Source organism: Haplochromis burtoni, unplaced genomic scaffold (assembly GCF_018398535.1).
Source record: "Haplochromis burtoni strain Fernald_Lab_line unplaced genomic scaffold, NCSU_Asbu1 Contig_16, whole genome shotgun sequence".
Classification (NCBI taxonomy): Eukaryota; Metazoa; Chordata; class Actinopteri; order Cichliformes; family Cichlidae; genus Haplochromis; species Haplochromis burtoni.
The window spans coordinates 3,577,610-3,600,341 of record NW_024582377.1 but is presented as its reverse complement, the minus strand read 5'-3'; the positions used below and the strand labels follow the sequence as shown (position 1 = coordinate 3,600,341).

Below are 22,732 nucleotides of genomic sequence, written 5' to 3'. Positions count from 1 at the left end.
ATCCAACAGTTGTTGTGGCCTTCGTTAGCCTAACGAGGGGGCCGGCTCTTTATACTTGTCAGGGAGCAAATGAGTCAAACAAACAAGAGCCAGGGAAGAAGGGAGGACAAGCAAGCGCTGTTCTGTTGAGCTTGACTGGGTTTTTGGCCACAGCGCTTCCCTGGAAACTAGGGAACCCACAATCTGCCTCTTTGATGTCAGATGATGCTCTGGCTTTGATGGAAACTTTGGAAAAACACTTGCAAAGAGAAATAACATGCTGTTTGGTCTCTGTGGCCACTAGAGGCCGTAGGCACATTCAAAGTGTGTGGGTGCACTCCATGAAGGATCTAAAAAGGAAGTACCATTTGGGGACACATAACAACTGGTTATGATAGTAACGACAAAGTTACAGTGTTTGTGCAGGCCTGTACTTGCTATGTGGTCTGTGCATAAGGGCAAAGGGTAATGTCCTGCTGGTAGTGTCAAAATAAATATGCTTCACTCTGTATATTAAACCACTCGCATTTGCATATCTAAACACACACACACTCCATCCCACTCAGCTGCTTTGTCTCACATTCCAAAACAGATAACAAGCCCATCAACATCTCCCAATGGTGTCCACAATCCAGACGCATTACTGCAGCACAAGGCTTAAGAAGAAACTATGAAGGTGTGTCCTTCAGAATTAGATCATTTCACAGAGTGCAGCCTGTCTGGAACAACTGTACAGATCAATCCAAGGCTAAGAATCTGGAGCTTTAATGACAGATTAGCTCTACTGAGGGTGGGGGGGGGGGTTACAAGGTACAGAGGCACAATCGCTTGCTTTACTTTCTCTCAGGCGTCTTGACTCAGTCTGCACGTGCATGCTGAAGATGACTAATCAGAAAGGAATCAAAGAGCCTGCTTGCCAGAGCTGCTTTGCTTTGTGCCTGCAACTGGCCCACCGTGAAATTCAATCATCATGTGGAGCCAATAAATGGGCACTGCTAGAAAAGGAGGCTACTCAAACTGTACCTGCTTTTGTAAGAGAGTACTGCAGTGCAAGACCAGGTCCATGAAACAGACACAAACACGAAAGAAAAACAAGTGTTGATGGAAATATGAAGGTCAATCTGTTGTAAAACATCAAATTGGTGTTTTGAAAGCACACATGGGAGTAATGAGCATGGTGAACACACTCAGAGGTGGTACAAGCCATTTATTATAACGCCCACATGGAGATTTGAGTCACTTGGGTGGCGCCACCACACAAGCTGCACTCAAGGTGCGGGAAGATGGGAAGAGGTTTGTCGAGCACAGACTGCCTGGCTGACCGAGGTGATCGACAGAAAGACAGGGCTACTTGCAGGTTCACCTTCTGTGCACTGGCTCTGGGGCAAAGATTGCATGACAGTGATGCGACACTAAAAGCCTTCCTGTCAAGGAGGCAGGCGGATGCCCTCCAATCAAAACAGAGGCTCGGTGACATTTCACAGGGCACAGCTGCTGGGCTACAACAGCATGCCAACTCACTATTTCTGAAGGGTTGTTTGTTTAGTGTTCATGTCACAAATGGGGGGGTATAGATGGAAGCTCAGCGCCACAACAGTGCACACACACCGTTTTCTTACCGGTCACTATTTTACTATTCTTATACTTTACACAGGCCGCCTGTTATGTTTCACTCTTATCTGTACTTGTGAAGGTGTGGAAAGATGGATGTGTGCCAGATTTTAATGGGCAAACAAACGTATTTCAGAGCGTGTACAAATTTACACACAGTCTCAACAGGGCAAACATATTATTCCCTTATAGCAGGGAAGAGGTTCTCTCTAAAGAAAGCAGGTTCTGTTTTTCCCCCTAAACAGACCAAGACAAAAAAGCAGCACAATTTACTTCTGCAGACTTTATTTTACTACCAGCTAATCCTAAACTTTCAAGACTTGAACTTTATTACTTTCCGCAAATGAAATCCTAATATAACTAACACGCTGCCCTTACATTAAACAGAAGACCAGAGGGGCATGATTGCATCATATGGGGTATGTTGAGCTGCCCATCAAACTAAACCGGAATCCTGCATTGTGTTAGCCCACAGTCCCCATTTTCAAGACTTGTGCTAACACAATGCAGGAACTCTTATAGTGACGTACTCCCATCACCTTAGCCAATAATTGCAAGTCTTGGCGCTCTCTCTTCCAGAAAAAGGCCAGTTCCTTTTATTTCTGGGCCCAGGAGATTTCAGTGGTTTCTTATCCTATTTTGCCCCTGGTGGTGCAGGCAGTGGTGAAGTGGGCTCTGTGAGGCAGCCACAGCAGAAGGCAGAGTTAGTATGCGCACATAAAGCTGCTCAAAGCCAGCAGGTATGTGAGGAATGCCTTTTCGTCCAAACAACAGGACTCACGCCCGACAGTGAGCCATGCCACGCCACACAGCACTGTCAGAGCAGCTCCATGGGGCCCGTTGGGGATTCTGCAACTGGATGCCTCCTTATATTACATCTGGCATACTACTTCATTTTAAATGCCTTTACAAATTAATCAACCACTTGGCAAATAGTCTATATTGTTGTTGTTCATCATTTCTGCAACATTTAGAGGGTAGAAAATAAAAAAATAAAGATTTGCTGCATCCACCAAGAAGTTGAGGCAATTTGTATAACGAATCCGTTTTTTTATGTCAAGTACAGTACTAGTGTTACATAAACTGTACGCATGAACCAATTTGTTTTCTGACATGTATCAACAAGAGCGTTTGAAATCTTTGACATATTCTAGGGTCTTTACATAATGTGTGTTGCACAGTTAGGTTTGTTACAAGGTCATGACAACCAGACACCTCGCAGACAAAAACCTCAGCACACATCAAATGTTAGTTGTTTAAATGTTAATCCAGTTATCAAAAAATAAACAAAGGAAAAATAATATCGCACTTAATGGCACAAATTTACCTCTTTTGTGCAGCCATCCCTCCTTGACGATCACCACATTGGTCATGTTGGTGGCCAGGATGGAGGATCCAGGTTTCTCTCAGGGAGAGACGACTTTCAGTCCAAAGTTTCCTTCACTCAGCCCTGCGCAGGAGCCTGGAGACGGGGTCCTGGAGTTTATAGCCGTCTTCTCGATGGTGGTTACCTATTAGTTAAAGAAAAGTAAAAATTAGCCCATTGTTAAGGTGAACAATTTTTTCCCACTTGTCTGATTATTAACCGTCAGGTCAACGGGGCCGAGGGGAGGCAAGAGAACCGAGAAGAGCCTCGTGTTTTACGGCCCAGTTGGTGAGGGAAGGGTACAAGTACAGTGCAAGTGGAACCTGCAATATTTCAAGGTTCAAATATCTGTAAAGCTGTGGGTTTTGGCAATCAAAATGAAGTCTCCCGTATTGGAAAATTCCATGCTGTTCACTATTGAGGTTTCTACTCCGTGCACGGATGGCATCAAAGTTTAAATCTTGAAAAGGTCTAGTCAAGTTTTATGTTTTTGTGTGCCACATACTAGCCCAGAGGCCCTGTGCTGCAAAGCAGGATTACGGGCATAATGTAGTCACTTCAGGTTTAACCCAGGGTTTTTACTGTTACTAAGGTGGCTCACTTCCCCATGGTAACACATGGTGCAGACCTAACCTGCTCCACAGCAGGTTATGTTTGACTGTTTGACATTACATGTAGAAAATCACCAGCTACGGAACAATCAAATTCTCTGGAAAAATAAGAGTCACCTTTCCTGGAAGGTCCCTTGAGCCTCTGTGAGCAGGGTCTAAATTTGATAAAGACCGACTAAAGTGTTTGCGTTTCCCTTACAAGCGTCAATAAGAAATATAAATTCTGGGAAGCAGCTTTATTTCTTGTTTTTTTCCCCAGTTCACTGAAAGTAATTTAAAATAATTTTATTGTTCTCTGAGCCTTAATATAGTCATGATCTCAAGAAAGGGCACCCAAGCCTTACACTGACAAGGTCAAACTGTTAAACACAGCAGGGCTGCAGCTGAAAGAACATGAGGTTAAATGAGACTACCTTACTCACCTCTGAGTAACAATTGTAATTATGTGCCAGATCCTTCTGTGACTTAATGATAGAGCTGTAATACTGATGAGTCTACTAACTTACACAGTTGGCATTTTTGACAGCCTGGTGTATTGGATTCAAAGACAAAATAAGGACAACAGCAGATGTGGCAGATCTAACACATCTAACAGCACATGGACAGTATCTGAAAGTCATGTTCTTAAGAAATATGGAACATATTAATTTTAATTATTTATTTATTTTTTGCAGGACCAAGAGCTCCAAAACAAAAATGACTCTACAGAAGTAGAGGCGCACCAACGTAATGGCTCCATAGTGTAGATGTTTATACGCCCGCTTCACAAGCTAAAGGTCGCTGGTTTGATGCCAACGGGATATACAAATCCCTTTTGAAGTTGTGTCAAGAAAGACATCTGGTGTAACTGTACCAAACCAAACATTCAGGGATGCCCACTGTGGTGATCCCTGTGACAAGGGCCAATCATTGACATTCACCTCACTGATTGCTGTGAGTCAATCAGCAAATAAGACGATACTCAATAAAGGCAGTGACTGATGTTTACCTGTTCTACTCCATCCCAGTCCTTATATCTGGGATCCATTTTCAGAAAATGGTTTGTGAATTTATACTCTTTAAAAAGATATAAATATATTCCAAGTACATAGTGTGACAAGGAACTGAAAGACACTTAATCCCTCCTCACAGTATGCATTTATAGTGACAACTTCTGTGTTTGCAACTAAGACATCAAACTGGACTGACCTACCAACACACATATGCAATCTGCCAGTTGTTAGTTTCAATGTTGGCCCAGCATTTCAAATTTATTGCTTCCCTTATGCTTCCACCTATTTTTTCGCCCTACTGATCCAATTCATGGTTGTGGGGGTGCTGGAGCCCATCACTGCTGTCAAAGGGTGAAAAACAGGGTACAACCTGCACAGGTTCCCAATCGGGTTGAATCCAGGCTGGGGCTTTTTGTGCAGATTTTGCATGCACTCCAGCTTCCTCCCACAGTCTGAAGACATGCGTGTTAGGTTAACTGGATTTTAAATTAACATCCTTTATATTAACATCAATGTAATTTCCTTGTGAGTAAGAATGACTTTACACTGACAGTTGTTTTTAAAAAAAAAAAATGACCCCGCTGCCGTGCTCTAGCAAGAGATTTGCGCTAAAGCACACTTCTATGTGGTTGGATGGTATTAACCAACACGGAACTGTTTTGCTTAAAAAAAACAAAACAACATGTGCTATATAACAGCTCAGATTCAAATATATTACAAGATTTAAAAAAAAAAAAATTCCTAGTAAAAAGCTTCCTTGTAAATCCTAGGTAACTAGATTTGCTGAACGATAATATAACATTGATTATGTGATTTTTTTCTTTTATACAAGAGTACCGTTGCAATATATCGGTACTTTTTGCGATAATATCGCGACATGATCAAGTGCAATTTTCTAACCGCAAAGGCTGCGATTATACTCTGGACATGTCCAAATTCATGGGCTGCATCCTCCTGAGGCCGCATTTGTAGACCGATTACGTCACAGCGACGCGCCGAAGGCTGTCCAAATTACTACCATATCCCAGAATTCATAGCGCGGCCCAGCCAAACTCCAGTTTCCAGCAATGGCGGCCGCTACTAAGTTTTAAAATTACTCATACTAATCTTTCTGGGTCACAAAATAAACTTTTAACATATTTTCAGGCGAGAAAGTAGTTGTGTAAACATCAAATATCTGCTCGGTTTATCAAGATATCCCATATTTGCAAAAGTGCTTCGACGTTTTCAGAGGCGTCTGCTACCCACCAGCTCGACAGCTAGCCGGGAGCTCGAGGGTTACTGATGCGGCCGAGAACGGCACAACTCCCGGCACATCATTTTCAGATCACCGCGGAGTTTCGCTGCTCGGGTTAAACGTAATATATAAGTCACTTAGACAACCTAAAAATGTTATTGTTGGGCTTTTTTCAGTGTTTTGTTTGTTCGTGAGTAAATCGGTTTGGCTGAGATTAAAGTTATTAGATTAGATAAAATAAAACTTTATTAATCCCCCGGGTGGGTTCCTCCTTGGTTTTCACACAGCTGACTAAACGTCAAACAGAAAACTGATTAAACAGAAGTATGAGACAGTCGAGAATTTACACCAGTGTCTGGTTATATTTTAGAAGCAGACGGCCGAGTTTATTAAACTCCACCGAGACAGCGGTGACGCTAATCAGAACTAGCCTTCTGATTAGCTAATCAGAAGGCTAGTTAGTTAAGGCTAGTGTGGTAAAGCCACTGATTTTTTTTATGTATATTTCTGCAATCTGCACATTGTACTGACTTTCATTTTAATGTTTACACCAGGGTTCCTTGTCAGCACTTTATGCTCAGATGTTTGTAAGCTAAAAATAAACTATTGTGTATGTTCAAATATACTGTTGTGATTGAAGAAGTTAAATAAAAATGTCAGTCATCAATTCATGCATCACCTCATGTCATCATAACAGAGGTCTGTCTTCCAGGAAAGAACAGTTTAAAATTAATGTAATATAGTATTGGCCATACTATATGATGTATTGCTTGTCTTTGTTTAATAATACAGAAGACAAAGACCTTAAAAAATAATCGCATATCGCATCGCAATCGCAATATTGGGGCAAAAAAAAAAAAAAAAAAAAAAATCGCAATTAGATTATTTTCCATAATCGTTCAGCCCTAATAGAGTCAAGCTTCTTATTACAGGGAGTGCAGAATTATTAGGCAAATGAGTATTTTGTCCACATCATCCTCTTCATGCATGTTGTCTTACTCCAAGCTGTATAGGCTCGAAAGCCTACTACCAATTAAGCATATTAGGTGATGTGCATCTCTGTAATGAGAAGGGGTGTGGTCTAATGACATCAACACCCTATATCAGGTGTGCATAATTATTAGGCAACGTCCTTTCCTTTGGCAAAATGGGTCAAAAGAAGGACTTGACAGGCTCAGAAAAGTCAAAAATAGTGAGATATCTTGCAGAGGGATGCAGCAGTCTCAAAATTGCAAAGCTTCTGAAGCGTGATCATCGAACAATCAAGCGTTTCATTCAAAATAGTCAACAGGGTCGCAAGAAGCGTGTGGAAAAACCAAGGCGCAAAATAACTGCCCATGAACTGAGAAAAGTCAAGCGTGCAGCTGCCAAGATGCCACTTGCCACCAGTTTGGCCATATTTCAGAGCTGCAACATCACTGGAGTGCCCAAAAGCACAAGGTGTGCAATACTCAGAGACATGGCCAAGGTAAGAAAGGCTGAAAGACGACCACCACTGAACAAGACACACAAGCTGAAACGTCAAGACTGGGCCAAGAAATATCTCAAGACTGGTTTTTCTAAGGTTTTATGGACTGATGAAATGAGAGTGAGTCTTGATGGGCCAGATGGATGGGCCCGTGGCTGGATTGGTAAAGGGCAGAGAGCTCCAGTCCCACTCAGACGCCAGCAAGGTGGAGGTGGAGTACTGGTTTGGGCTGGTATCATCAAAGATGAGCTTGTGGGGCCTTTTCGGGTTGAGGATGGAGTCAAGCTCAACTCCCAGTCCTACTGCCAGTTTCTGGAAGACACCTTCTTCAAGCAGTGGTACAGGAAGAAGTCTGCATCCTTCAAGAAAAACATGATTTTCATGCAGGACAATGCTCCATCACACGCGTCCAAGTACTCCACAGCGTGGCTGCAAGAAAGGGTATAAAAGAAGAAAAACTAATGACTAATTTTTGTTTTTGAATGTCAGAAATGTATATTTGTGAATGTGGAGATGTTATATTGGTGTCACTGGTAAAAATAAATAATTGAAATGGGTATATATTTGTTTTTTGTTAAGTTGCCTAATAATTATGCACAGTAATAGTCACCTGCACACACAGATATCCCCCTAAAATAGCTCAAACTAAAAACTACTTCCACAAACATTCAGCTTTGATATAAATGAGTTTTTTGGGTTCATTGAGAACATGGTTGTTGTTCAATAATAACATTATTCCTCAAAAATACAACTTGCCTAATAATTCTGCACTCCCTGTAGTGAAGATGGAGAGATGCACACACACTTGAGCACCTTCAAATAAAAGCATAGCCTCCAGTAGAAGAATTATCAAAGTGTTATTAGGTCTTAGGACAATTCAAAATACCAGAAATGGCCACAATACTATCCTGGGTTACATAGTAAACACATGTAAAGGTATAAAGAAAAATGTATGACTAAAGGGCAGATAGTAAACCCAACTAAAAACCTAAATTTGGGAGAAAGATCACACTACAGTAGTAGCTGCAATAGCTCACTTGTTAAAGCAGAAGTCAAATAAGGCAGTAAAAACTGTACTAACAGTCATCCAAAAACTGTCAAGACTACCAATAGACTTCAAACCTGCAGGCTATCATAACCAAAGCACTTGACCCTTTCCTTCATTCAGTATTTCTTTGTGATATAAAGATAGCTTTGAATAAAGGGAAGCAGCCAAAAGATGATCAATTGCAATGCTTGTTCACATAAATGTCACATACTGCGCCAGGCGATCCCTGACCATCGGCTGAAATCAATGTCCCTGCTGCTCCATCAGAGCCAGGCCATCAAGAGAGCTCTGTTTGAGTGGCCTCATCCAGCTAACTGGTGGGGACAACAACAGGAAGTGAATGTGACTATTGACAGACAACGAGTCATATCAGTACAGCCTCAGGCTCGAATACATCTGGCAGCGCGTGTGCAATCAACACCTTTTACTGTCACTCTGCTCCCCTCCATCAGTGAGCAAAAGTAAGTTTATGAAGCCAAAGTTTATTTTCGCTCAGTGTTTTTGTTTATTGCACTTGGGGTTGTGGTGGTTGTGTCACACAGCTGATGTTGGAAGGATCCTGGAGAGGGATTTGAGAGAAAAAAAAAAAAAAAAAAAAAGCACACAGAGTGCAATTCAAAGTAAGGATCACAAAAACCGTTGGATCCCATCGGCATCTTAGTGTGGACTCTGTGACACAGGCACGCACACATTATATACACCTCACAAACAAACTTGAGCGCACACACGCCGCAGCCAAAAAAGCAACACATGCACAAGTCCGGCTCTGGAGCCACAACAGAGCGCTGCTGTTTTAATGGGAGCGACCTGTTGCTACTGCGGCCTGTGTGTAAAAAGCTGGGCTGCTGCCAGCGCTGCAGCCAGCGCTGCAGCCAGCAGCCACTGAATGAACCCGGTACCCTGACAGCGGGTCACATGGTCCTCAGGCCTCTGGGCCACCGCCTGCCTGCCTGCCCTGATGTCAGGGCGGCTTTCAATCATTCATCTTTCTGGCTCCAACGCCGGGGGCCACCCCATTCAATGCAAATCAGTGTCACGCAGCAAAAGTTGCCACACACTGAGCTTGTCACTGAGCCAGAGAGGATAGTCCCATGTGTTTATAGCAGGAAGCAAGGGGGGAGAAGAAAGAGAAAAAATAAATAAATAAATAAATAAATCAGGTCGACATCACCACGCTACTTCCTTCATCACAGATTCATAGATACCATTTTTTGCTTCAGTTTCTGCTCGGTTAACAGAAAAAACTACCACATGGTTTATGTTTCCAAAAGTAAAACATTACACTGAAAGTATTTAAAAAAACACAAGAAATGACATCACGCTAACCTGTTGCTGAAAAACAAGTCGCCAAAGCAACACTTTAGTTTGAGCTCAAATGCCACAGTGGAGCCAGTAGTACGGTGATCTACTACGCTACCAAGTTCCTCTTTCAAGTTCCCTGAAAGCACAACATTATTGATAAGAATATTGCGGGCAGCTTTAACTGAACACAAAACCGCAGTGACTGCAACCTTGAAAGGCAAGCAGAGTGGCCGCTTTAATCCTGCGATGACACGAACACCAACCACTTTATGACTCACGTTAATGTAATCATATTCAGGCTGTTCAGACAAGCTGTAAAAGCAACACAATGCTTAATTTATTCAAATCACACACACACACACACACACACACACACACACACACACACACACACACACACACACACACACACACAAAAAAGTAATTTGTTTTCCAGGTTTTCAGTTTTTGTGACACAGATGGAGAATTGTGACGTCCAGGACACCGGTACGAGAACCATCTCTTTCTCAGTCTCAGTACATCCAGACTCTGGTGATGCGTCCAGGCCCCTGTCTGTCCGTTTTGGACAAAATTTCAAACAACATTCCTCAGATTCTGCATGTAACTGGTAGCAGATTTGCGTCAACCGAGCTGCTTTAGGGGATTGGGTGGGAGGTGGGTGGTTTTTTCTAAACAGAACAGCGAGAGCCAAGCAGTCACTGGCTGCATCATTGCGCCAGCTTGTTGCGTCTTCCCCAGGTCACATGCCAAATCCCCTTGCGTACACACACACTGGACAGACGTAGTCTCATGACCGATAAAAACATTTTTTGACACTGAAGGCATGGTGGGTACAACACACCCGGGGACAATGTTCTCTTTTTAGTACATGCATGCACCCTGGGAGAAGGAGACAGACATATTATTAGCAAAATAAGTTTTAAACATGATTGCAAGCCTTGCATCCTGCAAGAATCCTTTTGAAATTTGAAAGCGCCATCAGATTTGTATGCCCCTGATATCTCTCAAACTTGATAAGAATACTATAATAATAATAATAATAATAATAATAATAATAATAAACCTTTATGACAAAAAACTATTGAGTGCAGACCTACACAACTGTCATTACTGTAGGTGGGATGCTAGCAGTGAGGCCAGTGAAACCTATCAAAACACACTTATCCACAGGCATTATCCCGTTGTACTGATTACTGGGGGGCGTTAAATTACACTGTTGGGACTTTTTCTTATGACGTAACAGTCCAAATTGTGGACCAAAAAGTAAACGCGTGGCAACAAGTCACAACATAGACTCATAACTTTTTCTTTTTTGGAAAGCAGCACTGTTTGTGGCCACAGCAGCTTCTCGGCAGGCAGGCAGCAAAGCTAATGGCTAAAGATAAGATGGCAATAAGTGCCTCACTCAAACAAGTAAACAAACGCGGTGGTAGTTCACAACAATGAATGAGCTGCTCTCTCTTGTTGAGCTCATTTGTTTTCATTTCCCTCCAGGACCATAAAGCACAGCGCAAAAAAACAAAAAACAAAAAAAAAAAACTTTTTCCCGCAAAGAGGAGAACCGTTTGAAGCGACTTGACTGCAGATATTTTGGCCCGAGGGTTGTGTCTCAAAAGTGGTCATTGTCAAAAAAAAATGAATGGTTAACATCTTAAAGAGACTCACTGCTGTTTGTGGAAAAACACCGAGCGTTAAGAATTCACTACAGGAAATTAATGAGTCGTCGACTTTTTTCGTCATAAGACAACTTTTTACGGCGAAGTGAAGTCAGGAAAGTACCTCATTTCAGGTTTGCATCTAGCGCTAGAAAGGATATGGGGCCTAGCAGGGCAGCTTGGGTGAGAATAACCGCATCCCATGTAAGTACAATGGGGACCTACCCTGTCTAGCTGTCGAACTCTTGTAGTTAACCATGCGAAGGAAACGCGGACATTTACCTGGACAGGAATTCAACAATGTGTCCGTCTCATTATAGTGAGCTGTTTCGGCGGTGTTTTAAGTTGACGGGTCCTTCAACAATCTGGACAAAGTGCTCTCATTTACTCCGTTTCTCTTGCCTTTCTTCCACTACACCTCCCAAACGCGCTGTCTGCAATGCCTCTGTGGCAGCCGTCTCTCCCGGGTCCTAAAGCCGCCCTTAAACGAGTCACACTCACAGGAGTAGTAGGCTGTCAGCGTCCCATTGAAGAAGAAAAAACCCTGCAGTGGTGCTTCTTCTGCATGGCCTTGTTGAACTCTCTGCTCTTTTATCTGTGCCGGTGGTTTCCAACATGGGTTTCGGGGACCTGCCGAGGACCTTGTATGTTTTTTAAGGGATCCTCGCTTCAATTAAGTGTACTTACGTGGGGTTTTTTGACTTCCTGGAACAACCACAAGGGTAATGTAGGCTACAAGACGAGAATTACATTTTGGTACCGGCTCTACCTGCTCTGCAATGAGCTATATTAGGGTTCCAAAAGGTGCTTCTAGTCATCAATCATCTGTAATTATGTATTACTTTTTTTTTGTCTTTTTGATTACATTTTTTTTGTTCACAAAATATACACAAATATTCCCAGTTAGTCCAGATGTTGTATATTAGTGCCTTACAAAAGTTCAAAATTACAGTCTTGCAAAGTTTTCTATAAGAAAAGACTAAGAAAAACGTTTTTAGAGCTAAACTGGTTCATTTAGTGTATGTTATTATTATTTTATCATTTCACATCTGCCCTGTTATTTAATAACCTTTAAAATTATATTACAATAAAATGTTTTATGTTCACAAAACTCCTTCTAGGGTTTTAAACAAGTTAAGCTGCAGCTGTATATGAAAGAAAAGTACAAGTTTGTCACCGTGTCATTGTTTCAAGCAAGTTGTATTTGATGTGTAAAGTTGTTAACATCGAAAATAAAGTTATAATAAGTCAAATTAGGTCAAAGTAAATAAAGCTTTATGCAAAATAAGGTCAACAAGCCAATCAAAACCACAAAAACAAAACAAAAGGTTATGCACCTTAAAACTGTGTAAAGAGCCGTGCTTCTAAAAGGTGAAGCTCTAGCACTAGTTTCAGATATGGTTCTTTCAGACACATGTGTAGCCTTGTGTAATCTAGTAAAATTATATTAAAATCACTACTAAAGAAGAAACCATAAGCAGGATGTGCTGCTGCTTCCATTCTGTTGCACGTCAGTGCTAAAGCATCAGGCTCGGTGGTGGACTTTTACACGTTCGATCACCTGGTTCCAGTCACGTCTGCCAGTACCAAAAAGCAGCAACTTTCACAGCAACTTTCTCTTCAAGTTGCTGTGGAAGGGCCTCTGACATTTCCAGGAAATGCCAACTAAACATGAAGTGTGAGAATGTCTCAGTCTGACACACTTAAAACAAAATACTTCAATATGGGTAAAGCAGATGTGCTGAACACAAGAATGTGTTTGCAGAAGTGTATTTAGTCTGATTTAGCCCTTGCCACCGATCTTTTTGTATTCATGCAGATACTCTCTTAAATTAACTGCATATACCAGATGAAACAGCTGAACGAGAAAGTAAAAATCTTGTGGATTGTTCATGATTACATGCCATACTTTTACCTGTTGTGGTAGATAAACCGTCATCTACAGCTACAGAGAACTCCACTGGAGAGGTAGGAGTTAAACCAGTTTTGGACAGGTACAGACAGGCCAGCTCAGTCTGCTTAAAAGAAGTCAGGGAGCCTATGTATCAAATGACGCCCTCAGATGACTGGGTTTACTTGATCAAAATGTTTCTAACTAGAAGTCTAAAACATTTTAGAGACCTCCCATTTTAACATTTCCATTATCTTGCTTTACGCCGTGATACTCCTGACCCTCTTCACGTACGTTTAGTCTTACCCCTTCATTATTTTTCTATCCCCAAGCATGGTGTAGTTGACTGCCTCAAAGTTGAATCAGCATTAGAAGTGCAGTAAAATATATGTATCACTTATAAAAGCAAGCATGTGACAGTTCCCGCAATAATGACTTAATAATATTAAAAGAAAAGGATAGCAGGGAAACGCTGCCAATGTTTCCTCTGTGATGAAAAATTCATTGGCTTGTGCCCTCTGTCTCTCAGCCTCCTCTGCTGTCATTTCCCCTCTTTGTCACTCACGCTGTAATGTGTTTCTCACTGCTACCATGCGTCAGCCTCGCCAAGCTGTTCCTGTCATACAGGCAAAGCTGACTTAGGGTATCCCATATTTTCTCCAGTTGCTATTCATTGGTGCTCTCCTCCTCCTCCTCCTCCACCCGCTGTCTCTGGCCTGTTGATGGGAATGCCCAATCTGTTGTTTTGCGGGATCAAACGTAACAGTAACAAGATTAAAAAGTCAAAGTGAGTTAATAGCATCTCTCCCATCAAAGGCTCATCCGATCTCTGATCCCTGTCTACTTGCAGTATCTGTCTAGAGTACAACAAACAGTACAGAACAGAACTTAATGGCCCGTTAAAGGAGAATAGATAACATGCGGTAACAACAATTAGACACAGAAGGGCAGAAGGGCCATAATAGGGAGGAGGTGATTGTGTGAATGGATACGTGGGGCGGTGGGGAAGCTGACCAAAACGGCATCTCCAGTCAACTACAAAGCAATAAACTGTTACACTATTAGATGAATGTAATATTAAAAAAAACAAAGCGAAAAAATCACACAACTATTGTTGTATAAATTGCGTGTAAAACAGCAGCATCAGTACAGATAGGTATAAGAGATACTAAAAGTATGTGAGTGATATAGGGACACTTATTTTATTTAACCAGTGCAGCTGTTGTGATAAATCACCCCTAGAAGATATACACATCTGATTACCAGTCAGCCTTGCTTGTAAAAGCTGGCAAATGTTTTAATGTGATTCCAGCATGCTATTTCCAAAAAAGTTAGGGTCAACATAAGAAAAACCCTAAAACATCTGGTGGCTCATCTTACAGCTACAGTTAGGTTGACTGGCAACAGGTAAATGATATAATATATTGCTGTAAAGTTAGACTCCTAGAGAGTGAAACATCCATGAAGGACTGCATGGGAAACTAATTGAAAAGTTTAAGGATTGCCACCTCGACTGTTTCTGCTAGATGTCTCTTCCTGTTAAAAGGGAGTTTTTACTTCCCACTGTCGCCAAGTGCTTGCTCATAGAGGGTTGTCTGATTGTTGATGGTTTTTTTCTCTATTAATGTAGGAGGTTTACCTTACAATATAAAGTGCATTAAGGCGACTGATGTTGTGATTTGGTGCTATATAAATAAAACTGAATTGAATTACATTTTGCAACTCATGAACTTGAGAATTTTCTTTGGTATGCAATATTATTAAAAGAGGTAGACAGGGAACTCTTTGTATGCAAAGGACTAGGCCAAAGACTAAGACTCACTGCATTGGAAACAAACACAATTCTGAAGTGAAAGTCTGAAGTAAAAATTCAAAAGGAACACTTTTGAAAACTATTTTAAGCGAACAGACAATCATTTATTGTTTTATTCAAAAATCCAAGTTAAACTCTGAAAGGCAAAGGAAAAAAAACACTTATGAACAAGATGGAAAATTCTACTGCTTTCTCTGGGTCTGAAGGCCTTTATTATGCACTGAGTTAAAGTAAAAAACAAAACTACTGTGCTGTGGTTAAAAAGTTTTAATTCCTTTCAAAAATAATGGAAGACGTGTCCTCCCAGCTGAGAGAGAGTCCATCCAGATGATCTGCAAACAGTTCAGAAGCCAGCATCTGTGATAATGAGGAAGTGAATTTGTGCACAGGGTGCAGAGGGTACTGGTAACTTTCACATCTTTAAAATCACCATTAATTCTGAATGAATATATATGCAGAGTTTTAGAACATGTGCTACCATTCATGTATTTTTCAGGAGGATGGCACTAGACCATTTACTGGACATATTATAACAGCGGGGCTACAGTAAAAGAATCCAGGTGTTAAACCGATCCGACTTAACTCTGAAACTGGAAATGTGGAAAGTTACGCAACTAAAATGACAAAGCAGAAGGCTGCGAATGGCTAAAGAGCTGAAATCTTATATCAAACAAGCACGGAAATACATTTGGCTCTCAAAACTGCAGTAATTGGTCTCTCCGGTTTCACGACACCACAGTGGCAAACATCCTCCTATCCCACTTTTTTTTTAAAGACATAAGCATATATTTTTTCAAATAAACAAAGGAAAACAATAACATCTCAGCTTTTTGTTTTGTTGCTGTTGTGCTATTATTAATTAAAATCTGGGTTAAAAGGTTTTGCAAAGCTTTGTTTTGAATTCTCTGTCAGTTACATAAAAGATGCACCTGTTTAAAAAAAAAAAAAGGTAATTTGATTAAATCTGCATGGCCAGTGAGAGTGAAAAAACATCACTCTCCCCAATATTAAAACCATTTCAAAAGAACATAAACTTTAGTGCCCTTATGGAGATGCATTAAAAACACTGTCAAACAGACACCACCAGCACAGCTTAAACCCACAGCTATGATCAGACTCTGGTCCAGCAGGGAGAGTGATGTGGTTCAACTGTGGCTGGATGGCTGGCTGGTTGGCCGGTCAGGCTACATTGGAATGCAGGGTCTTTTGTTTGTCTGAGAGAGGAGTGGGTCAGGGAGAGAATGCCATTGATGATTGCAGAGAAGAAGAATGAACCTCCAGGAAGTGTTCTCTCTCTCTCTCCCGACTCCCCCGCTCTCATTCTCTCTGTCTCTCTTTCCCTATCTTTTTTTTTCTGTGTGTGAGAACCTTCACCGTGCCGAGCCTCTCTCTGCTGAGGCCACAGTCCCCAGGCACAACCACTGCTTTGTCTTGCCCTGTGAACACACACACACACCCCTCCTCTACTGGGTGCCTACGTTTGCCAGGGCCAGGGAAACACAGGGCCACTGCTCCTATTCTTATCCACATCACTGCTCCTGCTTGGATGGAGTGTTTGTGTGGGCATCAGTGCTTGAATGGTGAATTGTTTTTTGTATGTGCCACACATCTGACTAAACATTTAGTTTGTCGGATGTTCAGCTATAAATGAGAAATCATCCATTCTCTTGCCATCTTTTTTAGAGAGCGTGACAGCGTTTCCCTTACAATTATCTGGAGATGACCTCGGTGCAGATATCCTCCTGTTGTACCAGTAACAAATGAACTAAAAATGGAATAAAGCGGTAAGTGGATAAGAATCTAGCGAGTGGCCCCTTCTGACTAGTGGCTGCCACCTCCCGTCACATTGCTCATTCCCCTCTGTGTCAGAAGCGCTGTGAGGAGCTGCAAATGGCCCTTTCAAAACGCACGACAGCTGGAACACAGGGCAAAGGTGACCGAAGCTGTTGGGGGAGCACAGAGAGGGACAGGATTTTTTTTTTTTTTTTGGGGGGGGGGGGGGGCGCACATGATGAGCAGCTGCACCAGCGAGTTGTCCTCCACCCGTGCCACCATCTCTAATGATTAAAGTGTCTGAAATAGATGACAAATTTTTAGAGTAAATCCTAGAAGTCACCTTACTTTTAAGACAGTTTAACCAAACACACACACACACACACACACACACACTGCTGGTTGTCTTGGGAAAAATAAATCCCCTGGGTGTTGGTTTGGTATCTGGAAATTCCAAAACTCAAGGCAGGCTTAGAGGATACTAAGTCCTTATAAGTTTCCCGCTCCCCCGAAAATACCACTGACCTTCTGTGCTACAATACATTTCTTTGATCACTTTATAGATACTTTTACAGATACCAATTCTGTTGGAGAAAGAAGTATTTCTTTTATTCACAACATGACCTGAAAGCCACAAAGAACATTTTTATGTGTGCTTGAGGTTTGCAAGTTAATTAATCACATTTTAAATCTGGAGCTTAACTTTAAACAGGCTCGAATACTCTTAAGAAAATCGTTTTTCTCCTATTAAACTGCTTCCTTGTAGCTTTACCGAACAAACAAACCAGTTTTAGTGTAAAAAAATGTCTACTGTGTCATGTGCAATTCCTCCATTTGTCCACTTCCATCATGCTGCCATACAAAAGGCGACACATCACAGTGCCCCCTCCCTCTTAATAGGACAGGTGTTTTAATAAGACAGCCAATTGATGCCCCCACCCTCCTCCTCCTCCCAAGTATTCTGCTACTTGCTGCCGCTGTGTGAATTCGCGGAGTAGTACAGAACTTATTGTGGCGGCGCGATATCGCGAGATTTGTGCCATTATCAACCTGCTTGACACACAGCAGCGCTGAGTGCAGCCTGCCTTCCCAGGGTCGGGACTGGAGCTCAAGAAACGACAAGGAGAAGCGAACATCTGGCCGCACATCATGAAAGGACACCGGGGCTTATAGGGACAAAAAGACGACGAAGCGGGCAGAAATACGTGTGAGTACGGCGGGATATTTTTTCTGTGTGTGTGAGCTTTGAAACGAGGAAAGCGAAAGTTAAAAGAGTGTCCCCGCGCCGCTTCGTTCAGCGCAGTTGGCTTTTTACTGTGCGAGTTCCTCTGCTGTTTAAAAGGCTCCCAGCAATGCGTTTCCCAACGCGGACGTGAAGCTCGCTCCACTGCGCCCTTGGCCCCTTTTTTCCTGCGAACACTTTTCTGCATCTTAGAAAAAAAAAATCTTAATTACGTACAAAATTATAAGACTTCTACGCAGCTTAACTTTAACTTACTTTAACTTGCCGTATCCCTCTTTCTTCTTTAAACCGACCCATTTAAACACGGTTGTGTGCGCGCGAGTCTTATCAGGGAGCAAAAAAAAAACGCAACAAAGCCTTTTTACTGTAACCCACGGATGCGTGATAAATTACTTAGTTTTGAGGAAAAAAAAGTTGTAAATGCCGTGGAATCTCGTGACAACAGTAAATCTGCTCTCCTCCCTTGAGGTGTGTATTTTTTATCTTCTTTTTGGACTGTGTAGCCCGGAGTTAACATATGGCATAAAGGGGAGCACAGCTGGAGGTAGCGTTTCCATTGCGGTGATGTCAGAGCAGCTGACTCCACAGCTTGCAGTGTAATTAGCAAACAGAGCACCAGTTTACTCACTCTGCACCGGTCTGATTTTGCTCACGTTGCCTCCTTCCCCCGATGGTCGAGTGCTGTCGCTCCCAGTCCCGCTTTGCTTGTCCTGTAAACACCGGTGTGTGTGTGTGTGTGTGTGTGTGTGTGTGTGTGTGTGTGTGTGTGTGTGTGTGTGTTGGCTATTTTTTTTTTTTCGGAAGCGCGAGGGCTAGGCTGTCGGACTACACTACTACAGACCGGAATACTTTGGATAATTTGGAGAGTGGATCCGTTTACACCGTGATACATGGGTGGGTGGGCGAGCGCAGCGCAGTGTGTCCTGCACCACTGGAAAGAATGTTGGATAAAGTTACTGATGCTGATCATTAGCTAGATGTTTAATCTTTCCCGATTAAGTCCCGAAAAACCTTGTAAACTTGCATTTGAAAGCACTTTATCGTGTGTTTGCTGACACTTTTGCGCAATTTGGCTCAAGTTATTTCCTTGTGTATGGTTTTGCTCGCTTTATGTGTCCTTAGAAAAAAGAAACGGCAGCTCAACTGTGCCCTCATTTCGTTTATCCCGTATCCTGTTTTTCCTGTTTTTCATCAGGTTATGAAGGAAGAATGGAGTTCCCAGACCATAGCCGCCAGTTGCTGCAGTGTCTGAGTCAGCAGCGTCACCAAGGTTTCCTCTGTGACTGCACTGTTCTTGTTGGGGAGGCTCGATTCAAAGCGCACAGAGCCGTGCTGGCCTCCTGCAGCATGTACTTCCATCTCTTCTACAGGGACCAGCTAGACAAAAGGGACGTTGTGCATCTCAACAGTGACATTGTGACAGCCCCGGCTTTCAGTCTGCTCCTTGAATTTATGTATGAGGGGAAGTTGGAATTCAGCACTCTGCCTGTGGAGGATGTCCTGGCAGCAGCCAGTTACCTCCACATGTACGATATAGTCAAAGTGTGCAAAGGCAAGCTTAAAGACAAGGAACTTTCCTCCCTGGATGAAAAAATGGGAGAGGGTTTGGGGCTCAGCTGTCTGGACAGGGAAAATTCCTCAGATGGTGAGCTGCACAGTAAGCAGCTCATTCAGCGACAGCCCCAGACACCGTCTCAGGGGCTTCACAGGGCCCCCCCGGCAGAAGAGTTTGACATGGACAACACTGAAGTCAGGCTGGCTGTCACAGATTGTGATAGGTCTATGCAGAGCAGGCAGAAGGCAAACGGTCACTCTGGCAGGTCCCCGGACCTTGTAGGTGTCAATTATGTGTCAGCAGAGGCCGAGCCCTGCGTCCAAACAGCTGGAAAAACAAAAGCTGATGTCAGTAGTTCCACCGTATTGCTGTCCCAGAGGTCCCGGGCTTCAGATGACATGGACTGTGCACTGGATTTGTCTTTCAAGCCTCTGTCTAGCAGAGATCCCTTACACCCCTCCTACGTCTCGGGACAGCTGGCCCTCGACAGCCAGCAGCAGGGCACTGAGCCACTTGTTAAAGACGAACACGACTTGCTGTCAGAGCAGGAGGACAGTGAGCCGATGAGCCCTGAGAGCCAGCGCTTTGGGAATAGTGCCAGGAGCTCAGTGGTGACAGGGTTCGCTGCCCTCTTCCCAGGCAACAACGGTTCCACAGCCGCCCTGCTCTCCCAGGAGGAGGACCTGATGGACGAGGAGGGGGAGGCCTGCAGAGGGAGGGAGAGCGCCCCAGGCAGGGAGGTGGATGGGAGGGGTAGACTGCTGGGGGACAGCGAGGAGGAGGAGGAAGACGACTTGGCCTCTTCAGACATTTCCACCTCCAGTGGAGTACTGCTGCCCCCGGGGCAACAGGTGTGCATGTGTCCCCTCTGCAGCAAAGTCTTCCCCAGCCCCCACGTGCTGCAACTGCACCTCAGCTCACACTTCCGCGAAAAGGACGGTGCCCGTTCCAAGCTGTCCCCCGACGGCTCGGTCCCCACCTGCATGCAGTGCAACAAGACCTTCTCTTGCATGTACACCCTTAAGCGTCACGAGCGCACACACTCTGGTGAGAAGCCATATACCTGTGGTCAGTGCGGCAAGAGCTTCCAGTACTCCCACAACTTAAGTCGGCACGCTGTAGTTCACACACGGGAGAAGCCTCACGCCTGCAAGTGGTGCGAGCGGCGCTTCACCCAGTCTGGGGACCTCTACCGCCACATCAGGAAGTTTCACTGTGGCCTTGTCAAGACTCTCGCCATCGGATAAAACGCCTCTCACCGGTGCCACGACACAAGACAGAATGTCTCTTTCATACACTGAATACTACTACTGATCAATTTTCCCATTACTATATAAACATGCTGGCAGTTTGTCTGAGACATCTTTTGGATTCTACCCCCACGTGGCATTTCTCAAGTTAAACATGTAGCAACGTTTAAGCTGTTTCCTGTGCTGGACTGTCATCATAGCTGTACATGATGGTAAAAGACGGTTAGTCAGTGGCACAGGCTGATAAGCTTGACACGGATGCTGTTGAAAAACATCAGATCAGTGTCAATGAAGGCGAACAAATCAGATGATGCACTTGTTTTCCTGTCTTTTGTGTCGGTCTGAGATTATTTGAGGTGTGTATTTGCTGATAGATGAGGGGAAAAAAAGCATCTTGCGTTCACACTCTGTGGGCAACTGGATGATAGCTAAAGCTAACATACGTTAATACAATCGTCAAAGTTTATTGGTGCACATGGGAGATCAGAACCGTCCGCGAGTAGCAATATATGATTATTTTTAACACCTACATTATTATAATTATTCTAATTATTTATTTGGGGGGATTTGTTTAGTCCTTAACAAGTAAACTTATCACAAGGCAGCAAAAGTAATGAAGTCTGACTACTGGAAGTATTCTTTTTTTTCTTTCTTTCTTTTTGTGGAGGTAAAATGTTTGGTTTCATTGAAATGAAGTTTCTATGTTGTTTTTGTGAGAAGAGGCAAGCATACCATCGCACCAACACCACCTCTTTAGTTGTTCACGTGAGCAAGCGTAGAATACCCACTTAAAGAGGTTAAGAGTATTTTAAAGGTAACCCCTGTAACACTGGTGCCTACTGTAACGCTCAAAACTTCACTTAGTGTACTTACAAAGACAAGAATGAGATGACAATGTGATGCCTTTTGGTTAAATTCAGTTCAGCTGTCAGGCGTCTTAAAAAAAAAAAAAAAATCTGGATTACACTCCACATACCAGGTAGTAACAAAGGTAATCCTCTACTGTGGAAGCCAGTTAATCCGTGAGTGCCCTTAATAAAATTAGAATGTAATAAACCAAACTTATGTCAACCTTTTTGTCAAAAACACAAAACGCACAGTTGTGAGTAAATAACTTCGTTTCTTAGTTTAAAGGGTTTGCTGACAGTGTTCAGGACAGGCTCTTTAGCAGGCAGATGGGGGATGGAAGGAGACAGGTGGATGTCCAGTATCTTCTCTATTGTTACCATCAAAGCTGTGCCATTCAGCTTAATCTACTGACCTTTTCTTTTTTTCTTTTTCATAACCTTTTCACACAAATTTACTGGATGTGTTTTAAGTTGCTACTGAGGACGTTGGAGCCTTTAGCGATGCTGCTCTTGGATTTCTTCTGTCTGTTCATTTAGATGCTGTTTGGATTTATTACCGGGGGTGTAGCACTAAAAGTTCATGATTTTTGTCTAATCTGTCCTGAGAAGACTTGATCGGAATTTATTTATTAGTCTGACTTGGTTCAGGGGTTTACTGTAGCGGTAGCTCTTATTTCTATAAGCTTGAAAGACATTGCATCTTGCCTAGCGATCTTGGTACTCATTAGCTGTTGTTTTTTGGGGCGGACTGTCCACTTTTTGTTTTGTTTTTTCTGTGCAAATTGAAGTTACTGTATTTGTATTTTAATATATGGTGTAGAAATCTCTACGGAGTATTCAAGATTTGTCAAACGGAATATAGAGAAGCACTTGATTTTAGCATGCATATAGTTTCAACACTATTGTCTAGGCTGCTATTTCTTACAATTTGTATATTTAATGTAAATATATATTATATTTATCAAATGATTTTTTTTTTCCATGTTACAACCCATTTAAGATTTGGATAGTCAGGTGTCATGTTTAAGGCTGGAGACTCTTGAGCGTCACATTTTCCCCGGGGGGCTGGAGGTTTGGCTCTTTTTCCATA

At 42.7% G+C, this 22,732-nt stretch overlaps 2 protein-coding genes across 6 annotated transcripts in view; one reads left to right on the top strand and one right to left on the bottom strand.

The window, feature by feature from the left end:
- Positions 1 to 11,928, bottom strand: part of akt1 (v-akt murine thymoma viral oncogene homolog 1) — a 33,858-nt gene extending 21,930 nt beyond the window's left edge. For 2 of the 4 annotated variants that reach the window (XM_005916933.3, XM_042218266.1), the window contains exons 1-2: positions 11,552 to 11,758; positions 2,918 to 3,101 (exon numbers count right to left, since the gene is read on the bottom strand). In XM_005916933.3, coding sequence (XP_005916995.1) covers positions 2,918 to 2,963 — 46 coding nt within the window. In that variant the 5' untranslated portion in view covers positions 2,964 to 3,101; positions 11,552 to 11,758. The other 2 variants (XM_005916934.3, XM_042218265.1) reach the window with 2 other exon arrangements.
- Positions 11,929 to 17,658: 5,730 nt separating this feature from the next.
- On the top strand, positions 17,659 to 21,789 carry zbtb42 (zinc finger and BTB domain containing 42). Of its 2 annotated transcripts, none has more exons than XM_005916932.3 (2): positions 17,659 to 17,953; positions 19,185 to 21,789. In XM_005916932.3, exon 2 carries the CDS (start codon positions 19,199 to 19,201, stop codon positions 20,789 to 20,791), a length of 1,593 nt encoding a protein of 530 aa, XP_005916994.1. In that variant the 5' UTR covers positions 17,659 to 17,953; positions 19,185 to 19,198; the 3' UTR covers positions 20,792 to 21,789. The 2 variants fall into 2 exon arrangements, with proteins under 2 accessions (XP_005916994.1, XP_042074198.1); XM_042218264.1 differs by lacking the exon at positions 17,659 to 17,953 and adding an exon at positions 18,767 to 18,883.
- The last annotated feature ends 943 nt before the right edge of the window (positions 21,790 to 22,732 follow it).